The 8,952-nt window shown below is 33.4% G+C and overlaps 1 protein-coding gene across 3 annotated transcripts; it reads right to left on the reverse strand.

Annotated features, from left to right (window-relative positions):
* Positions 1 to 959: 959 nt before the first annotated feature.
* Positions 960 to 3,843, reverse strand: LOC141697822 (disease resistance protein L6-like). 3 transcript variants are annotated; one of them, XM_074502371.1, is made up of 4 exons: positions 3,074 to 3,843; positions 2,606 to 2,889; positions 1,897 to 2,516; positions 960 to 1,657 (listed from the first exon to the last, which is right to left on the reverse strand). In XM_074502371.1, the coding sequence occupies exons 1-2, from the start codon at positions 3,680 to 3,682 to the stop codon at positions 2,797 to 2,799; spliced, it is 702 nt and encodes a 233-aa protein (XP_074358472.1). In that variant the 5' UTR covers positions 3,683 to 3,843; the 3' UTR covers positions 960 to 1,657; positions 1,897 to 2,516; positions 2,606 to 2,796. The 3 variants fall into 3 exon arrangements, with proteins under 3 accessions (XP_074358472.1, XP_074358471.1, XP_074358470.1); XM_074502370.1 differs by having other exon boundaries at positions 1,867 to 2,516; XM_074502369.1 differs by having other exon boundaries at positions 960 to 2,516.
* Between the last annotated feature and the right edge of the window lie 5,109 nt (positions 3,844 to 8,952).

Here is an 8,952-nt window from a genome sequence, read left to right on the forward strand (position 1 = left end):
GGAGTATTAAAATGCATGTTGAACAATCACTCTCAAAATGTAAAGAATTATAAGGACGGAGGGAGTAGTATTTTGTGGGTATTATCTAATTAGGATAACTTTTCAGAATATTTATACTCATGTCTTACTTCCAATTATTCAAGAATGATGTTACAGGAATTTTAACTCATCATCACAAAATCTGGATAGTCTTTAAATGTTACATCCTAAAAATTTAAGTTTTGGTTCTATTTTTTTTAAATCCGATCCCCATCTGCTCCGATTCTTCTTGTTTATCTATCTGTATGTATGTATATATGTATGAAGTGATCAGCCTAATTTAAAATTAAACAAAACAACAGTAATTATAGTTACACGTCCTCTTGTATTTAAAAGACAAAAAAAAAATCTATCCCCATCTGCCCCGACTCTTCTTGTTTATCTATCTATATGTATGTATATATGTATGAAGTGATCAGCCTAATTTAAAATTGAACAAAACAACAGTAATTATAGTTACACGTCCTCTTGTATTTAAAAGATAAAAAAAAATCCGATCCCATCTGCTCCGACTCTTCTTGTTTATCTATCTGTATGTATGTATATATGTATGCAAGTGATCAGCCTAATTTAAAATTGAACAAAACAACAGTAATTATAGTTACACGTCCTCTTGTATTTAAAAGACAAAAAAAAAATACTAATCCCCATCTGCTCCGACTCTTCTTGTTTATCTATCTGTATGTATGTATATATGTATGAAGTGATCAGCCTAATTTAAAATTGAACAAAACAACAGTAATTATAGTTACACGTCCTCTTGTATTGTCTGAAAATTCTCCATAAAAATTACTACTAGTAGTTAAGAAGAAAGATTGTAAATTTTGGGGGAAATGTCGTCGACGTCAGCTGACGTAAGCGGAATAATGGACAATGTGAAGCTTGGATCGAGTAAGGAAAGAACACTTATTGCACAACCATATTTTAAATTAAAAATTTATCTATAGAACTCAGATAATCACATTATTCCCATACTTGAAAACTTGAATCATCAAATCCCAAGCTCTGGCTCTGGTAATATTTTACAAACCATCAAAATGATTTCTGGAAAGTCTACAAACGAACAAGATGATAAAGACAGAAATGCCCTCCTGGTGGGCTAAATTTACCACTAAGATAGAATGACAGCTTTGTGGTCCAGGCTTAGAGGTGTCAAATGCAGTGAGCAGCAGGAACCAGAGTGAGCAGCTTTGTTTGCTTGGTTCTCTGATGAAGGACTGGATTTGTTGCAATGCCCGAAGCAGCAATGTTGTCGCAGTTAAGGATTGTCGGTTGTGTTGTCGTCAAAGTTGTAATATAGATAATCCCTATTATTGCAGCCTCTGCTATTAATTCAACTTCCTCGGTCACCTTCTCAGGAGGAGCATCAAGTGTTTCGCTCTCTTTAAACTCACTCGTGGTAGTCTTCACTGAATAATATAGACTATGATTTTACTTGTTATTCCCACACAGTTCGAAGCACAAAATCATCGTCAAGAAATTGTGCGAGACATTTGGGAGCAATTTTAACGACACTGTTGACTCTGTATTACTGAATGGACTAATCCAACATGGTGATTGACCAATCCAATCTTGAAACAATGCTGCTTGAGTGCAAATCTTAATTTGATGCTCCGATCTAGAGTAAATTTGTAGCATAAATTTGAGAAACATCTGAGTTTCAGAAATCGAAAATTTAAGATTGAAACTTAAAAACTGATATTTTAGCTGAGAACTTTAAAGACAATCCAATTTAGCAAAAAAAAGTAAAAAAGACGATCTATCAAAAAAGGGATCTGACATACTAGTTTGTACTTTATAATCACAAAAGTTTGAAATTAACCAAACCTGAAAGAAATGTTTTGTCAATGTATGTACCAGGATTGATGAGTTGCAACCTCCTAAATGCGTGTTTTGATAGAAATGAGGTCCTTCAACACCTGTTTCTCTGATAGACCACTACAATATCTCCAATTTTTGTAATAATAATTCAATCATGCTCGGTCCTAAATCAGGAAGTTCTCTTAAACCAGTAGCAAGTCCTGCATTCAGCTCCCTTAACCCTGTAACCTTTCACAGCTGATTTGGCAATATTTTAACTTTTTAAAACACTTTTTAAAAAGCTTAATAATATGTCTCACCATGACAGGTAACTTTGAAACACTTAGTCCATCAACATTGAGCACTGTTAGGGATTTAATGTTGCCCAGTTGAAGAGACAAAGCTTTCAGACTATTGCAGTCACTAATATTTAGAACTTTCAATGCCCTCAAGTTGCAAATGGTGTCTGGAAGAAATCTTAGCTTCTTACAACCCTTTAGATTTAAGGAATCAAGCCTCACCAATATTTCAATTGATTCGTGGATCTCCTCCAAGCTTTCACACCCCTCAAAATTTAAAGTTTCAAGAGATGGTAGTTTCCTGAAGTCTGGAGTTGTAATTAAATCTTGAGAGTACGACATGTTTAAAGTCTTTAACTTTCTAAAAACATTTGAGACCTGTAACAATAAGTTCGAATGGGAAAAATTACATCACACATTATTATATAAATTCTCGGTATTGCACAATAATAGTCAGAAGCACCTACCACATTTGGCTCCCAGAATGTTGTCATATTGCTATGAGGCAACTCAAGTGTAACAAGTTCTTGCGGGCAAAAGTCAGAAGGTAAACATTTCAGAGGGCAAAAAGCCCAACAGAACCACCTCAACCCTTCGAATGCCTGTTCAAAGCTTCCAGTCAAATTTACCTTACTAAGGTAAAGAAATCTTAATTTACTCATCCTTTTAAATGTATCAATTGCAAAAGATTCTCCCTCAAGTGCATACTTTTGGTTGTCAATCTTGCGTGATATTGAATCACTTCCGTTCCCTAATGGACACACAGACATTAAAGAAAAAATAGTGTAAATGACCTATGATTTATGATTAAATTTGAAAAAGAGAAAAGGAATTTAAAGAGTTAATTCCCTTGTAAGTTCTTCAACACATAATTCCAAAAAAATATATATATATATATATATGAGAAATTATGGTGTGTGTAATGCTGAGTTTACCTTGTGGTTCATCAACACATCATATATATCTATTGAAAGCCATAATCTACTGTGTTTTTCAGGCTCCTCAAGAGAGTTGTTACATGCAATTTTTCTTCCCTGATATTGATGCAGATCGTCCATCTCCAACCTATCCTGATCATTGATCTTTAGTAAACATCTATTCTGTAGAATGTCAATATTATGATGAACGTTGGTGTAGTAAGTTCCCAGTAATTGAACAACATTGTTTTTCTGCCATCCAACAAAGAAGCAAGCAATATCTAGGAAAATATCGTGTAGAATAGGATCAATCAATTTCAATGCATCAATGTCAATGGCAGGTTTTTCCAAAACATCTGCAATCGTTTCAGTCTCGGTTTTGTACAGCAGATGAATCCCAACAACTTTTACATCACTATTGGTTGTTAATTCAATTGTATTGTCGTCATCTGTGACCGAGAAGATTGATTTTGGCACTACCACCATAATCAGCGAATCAGGTGAAGGCAGAAGAAGGCTGTCGCAACTCCATATAAAACCACTTGTGGTATTCTTCACAGAATAACCACTTGTAGAATTCACATCCTCCTCGTCCTCCTTGCTTCTAAAGCAAAATATGATGGCCATGAAATTGGGGGACTCATTTGGCAGCAGGTGTGCAGACAGTTTTGTTGACTCTGGGTATTCACCACTTGTCCAATATGGTGATTCAAGAACCCAATCACACCGTTGAGGGCTACTTTTCTGATCTAGAGATTCTGATAGATAAACACTAATCTCATGCCCAAATTCAGAATACACCTGTTACCCGAAAAACAATTAATACAAATACACAATTATTATTTTTATTATAATAATAACTTCCTTTCGAAGTCCTGTCAAAAAAAACTTTCTTTCAAAGAAAATCAATAACGACTAGTTCAATCTATTATACCGGAGTACATAATACAATAGCCGGGTTTAATGAGCAATTTAATTAATATGATGATTATAGCCTACATTAATATTTATATAATATTTATTTCACCTCGTCATTTATTTATTAAAAATTATTAATTCTTGTATAATTAATATGTGCCTACATAATTAATACGTACATACATATACAATAAATATATACATATATATATAAATTAATATACATTCGTATGTATGTACGTACATATACATACATACACACATACATACATATATACATACATACATACACACACACATACACGCACATAAATACATACTCATATATTCTTATTTGTCATCAATTTAACATCGTCCTCCAACACATTAAAATGACCAAATATTATATTAAACTATATGTAATAAAAATATAATAACTATTTATACACATATGTACGATTTATACTTCACTATTAATAGTTATGTGACATATATCATATACTCCCACCGTCTCATAGATTGTTAAAATCGTTAGGGGGTTTGTTGAACAAATTAATTTATATGACAAATATACCCCTACATTAACATATATATATATATATATATATATATAATATTTAATATTTAATTCACCTCGCCATTCATTTATTAAAAAATATCAATTGTTGTATAATTAATATGTGCATACATACATACATAATATATGCATATAATAAATAAATAAATATAAATTAATACATAGACACACACACACATACTCGTACATTCTTATTTGACATCGATGTAACCTCATCCTCCAACATAATGAAATGATGAAATATTATTATATGTAATGAAATAAAAAATATAATAAACTAGTTATACATATATGTACGATTTATACTTAACTATTAATCATTCTATAACATATATCATATACTCCCACCGTCCTATAGATTGTTAAAATCGTTATTAGACACAGAGATTAAAAAATGAATAATGTTGAAGAAAAATTAAGAAAACGATGGTAAATTTTGGAGTCATTATAAAGATAATATGCTATTTTAGAAAGTGTTAACAATCTGTTGGAACATCCAAAAATAGAAAATTATTGGGACGAAGAGTATCATATGTCATTCAGTGAGTAACTTACAATACTTACTTCAATTGCCTATATAATATGACTCATCAATCACATTTCTAACACATGAACACATTAAATAATTAAAAACAAATTAATAATTATCTTATATTTAGAGTGTTTAATATACATCAGGCACAAATAATCACTTATATTTATTTTACTTTCTAAGTTAACATATTATAAATACGATTTAATTATGAAGTGGAAAAAGATGTCTACTAACATAATTTATTCTACGAACGCACCATTGCAAACATATCTCAATCACTCATGCTCATATGCATAAATAAATAAATTATCCATCCATTAGATAACACCATAAATATATCGTCAACAAATACAGCGAAAATAATTTTAATTAGTACAATCTAGAGTATGCCCGTGCACAGTACGAGCTATAAAGCTAGTTTTCCTGTTAAAATGAGAAATGTGTATTTATATTATTAAAAAAATTAAGAGTTTGAGATGAACGAACCTCAAAAAATTGTTTTTTGAGATGCTTATATGTCAAACCACCGCAACCTTTCAAATTAAGCCATCTAATAGAAATGAGATCCTACAAGCCTTGAATATATGTCAAACCCCTACAAAATTCAAGGTTCAATTCCTCCAAGCGTTTCAAATTGGATAGATTTGGTAATCTTTCCAGAGTCCAACAACGACTTGCATCTATCTGTTTCAGGTTAGGAGGAAGTTTTGGAATGGAAAACAGATAAAGACAACAACGAACATCAAGTTTCTTTAGGTTTGACAACCGACTAAAACCGGATGGCAGGGCAGTTATACCACTACAGGATAATGTCAATTTTTGCAATGATAATGAAGTCTGGCTTGATCCTATATCTGGAAGCTTTTTCAGAGAAGAAAAACTTGCATCTAGCTTCCTTAAACTTGTAATCTTCCACATCTGATCTGGTAATGTTTCTAGTTTCAAACATCCCAAAATTTTAAGAATTTCCAGGGATTGTAGGTTGCAAATGGTGTCCGGAAGAGTTTCAAGGTTCTGGTGATAGTTTAGATTCAACTCAACAAGCTTAGTAAGACTTCCTATCGAGTCTGGCAGTTTCAAAAGATTTACTGTGGGCAAATCTTCCAGACTGCGCAAATCTTCCAGACTACTGTAACCAGGAATATTAGTTCCAAGGTTCTTGAAAATAAGCTCAATCAAATAGACCATCATATCAAACGCCTTTGAAATACGTAGTCTATCAACATTGAGCAGTGTTAGGGATTTAATGTTGCCTAGTTGAAGAGGCAAAGCTTCCAGACTATTGCAGTCACTAATAATTAGAACTTTCAATGCCCTCAAGTTGCAGATGGTGTCTGGAAGGAATCTCAGCTTCTTACAACCCTTTAGATTTAAGGAATCAAGCCTCACCAATATTTCAATTGACTTATGGATCTCCTCCAAGCTTTCACACCCTTCAAGATTTAAAGTTTCAAGAGATGGTAGTTTCCTGAAGTCTGGAGTTGTAATTAAATCTTGAGAGTACGACATGTTTAAAGTCTTTAACTTTCCAAAAACATTTGAGACCTGTAACAATAAGTTCGAATGGGAGAAATTACATCACACATTATTATATAAATTCTCGGTAATGCACAATAATACTCAGAAGTACCTACCACGTTTGGCTCCCACAGTGTTGTCATTTTGCTATGAGGCAATTCAAGTGTAACAAGTTCTTGTGGGCAGAAGTCAGATGGTAAACATTTCAGAGGGAAAAATTCCCAACAGAACCACGTCAGCCCTTCGAATGCCTGTTCAAAGTTTCCAGTGATATTTACCTTTTTGAGGTAAAGAAATCTTATTTTACTCATCCATTTGAATGCTTCCGTTGTGAAATATTCTCCCTGGAGTGCATCCCTCTGGTCGTCGTCGTCAAGCTTGCGATGTACAATGCCTTGAATCGCTTCTGTTCCCTAACACAAACACACACAAACATCATGTTATTCAACATCTTCAATGCATAATTCCGTATATGATTTGTAAATTTATACACTCATAATTCTTAACGAGAATTTTTATACAAACATAAAAATCAAATTACCTTGTGGTTCTTCAACACGTCATATATATCAGTTGATAGCCACAATCTACTATATTTTCGTGGCTCATCAGGAGAGTTGTTACTTGTAATTTTTCTTCCCAGATATTGATGCAGATGATCCATCTCCATCTCCAACTCATCCTCATCATTGATCTTTAGTAAACATGAATTCTTTAGAATATCAATGTAATGATGAACGTTGGTGTAGTAAGTTTCCAGTATTTGAACAACTCTGTTTTCCTCCCAACCGATAGAAAAGCAAGCAATATCTAGGAAAATATCGTGTAGCACAGGATCAATCAATTTCAAGGCATCAATTTCAATCACATGTTTTTCCACAACATCTTCAATCGGGTTCGTCTCAGTTTTGTACAGCAGATGAATCCCAACAATTGTTAGATCATGCGCGGCTATTAATTCAATTGTATTGTCGCCATCTGTTATCGGGAAGATTGATTTTGGCAATATCACCATACTCAGAAAATTCGATCGACTCACAGTCCACTCAAAACCACCCGAAGTTTTCCTTACAGAATAACAAGATGGGCGACTCAGACTCTGTATATCGGTATTAGGTAAATGTTTAAAGCAAAGAATGATAGCCATGAAATTGTGTGACTCATTTGGTACCAGATGTGCATACAGTTTTGTTGGCAGCAACGTGGCATCTGAAATTGAGCAAAATACTATAGGATTCCATCCTTCTATAGAGGACTGTAGGTGACTTTTCAGATTCTATAACTCCGAGCGTTTCATGCCTGTCCAATCTGACTCCGGGTATTCACTGATTATCCAATTTATGGACTCTGAGTACTCACCACTTGTCCAATAAGATGATTCAAGAATCCAATCAGACCATCGAGGGCTCTCTAGAGATGCCGATATGCTAACTTTAATTTTACGCCCATATTCAGAATACACCTATTACCCAGAAAAAACAATTAAATAAAAATATGTAAAAGTATACATTTCACAATAACTTCTTTTTAATAAAATTCACTAATTAATCAATAACAACTAGTTTATTTATCCTATTAACATGAGAAATGTTTATTTTTTATGATTTTATTATTATTTCCTGTTAAAGAGTTTAAAATGAACTAATCTTAAACATTCGTTTTGTAAAATGCCTCAAACAATTAATATTTCCCAAATCAAGCAACCTAATAGAAAGGAGATCCTCCAGGCCTTGAATATATGTCAAATTACAACAAACTGAAAGGTCCAAGTGCTCCAAGTGTTTCAAATTGGATAGATTTGGTAATCTTTCCAGAGACCTACAACCATGTGCATCTACCCGTTTCAGATTAGGAGGAAGTTTTGGAATGGAAAGCAGATGAAAACAGCAATGAAGACTAAGAGTTTGTAGGTTTGACAGCTGACTAAAACCAGACGGCAGGGCAGTTATACCACTCGCATCCAATTTCAGTTCTTCCAATGATAATTCAATTTGGCTTGATCCTATATCTAGAAGCTTTTTCAACTGAATAGCAAATGATGCATTTAGCTTCCTTAACCCTGTAATCTTCCACATCTCATCAGGTAATGTTTCTAGGTTTTCACAATCCGTAATATCAAGAATTTCCAGGGATTGTAGGTTGTCAATACTATCCGGAAGAGTTTCAAGATTTTTGAATCCACGCAGAACCAACTCAGTAAGCTTAAGATTAAGGGATCCAGTGTTTTCAATTTCTGTAGGCAAAGCTTCCAGACTACTGCAACCACGAATCTTAAGAATTTCCAATGATCTCAGGTTGCAGATACTGTCCGGAAGAGTTTCAAGGTTCTTGTTATTGTTTAGATCCAACTCAACAAGCTTAGTAAGATAT

The sequence above is a fragment of the Apium graveolens genome, chromosome 11 (assembly GCF_009905375.1).
Source record: "Apium graveolens cultivar Ventura chromosome 11, ASM990537v1, whole genome shotgun sequence".
In the NCBI taxonomy this organism is placed as follows: domain Eukaryota; kingdom Viridiplantae; phylum Streptophyta; class Magnoliopsida; order Apiales; family Apiaceae; genus Apium; species Apium graveolens.

What these genes read in the sequence shown, in the direction of transcription:
- LOC141697822 (XM_074502371.1), bottom strand. Translation starts at nt 3,682, where the DNA reads ATGGCCATCATATTTTGCTTTAGAAGCAAGGAGGACGAGGAGGATGTG. An exon ending in ATGTGTTGATGAACCACAAG is followed by an intron (nt 2,890 to 3,073) that starts GTAAACTCAGCA and finishes TGTGTCCATTAG; the next exon opens with GGAACGGAAGTGATTCAATA.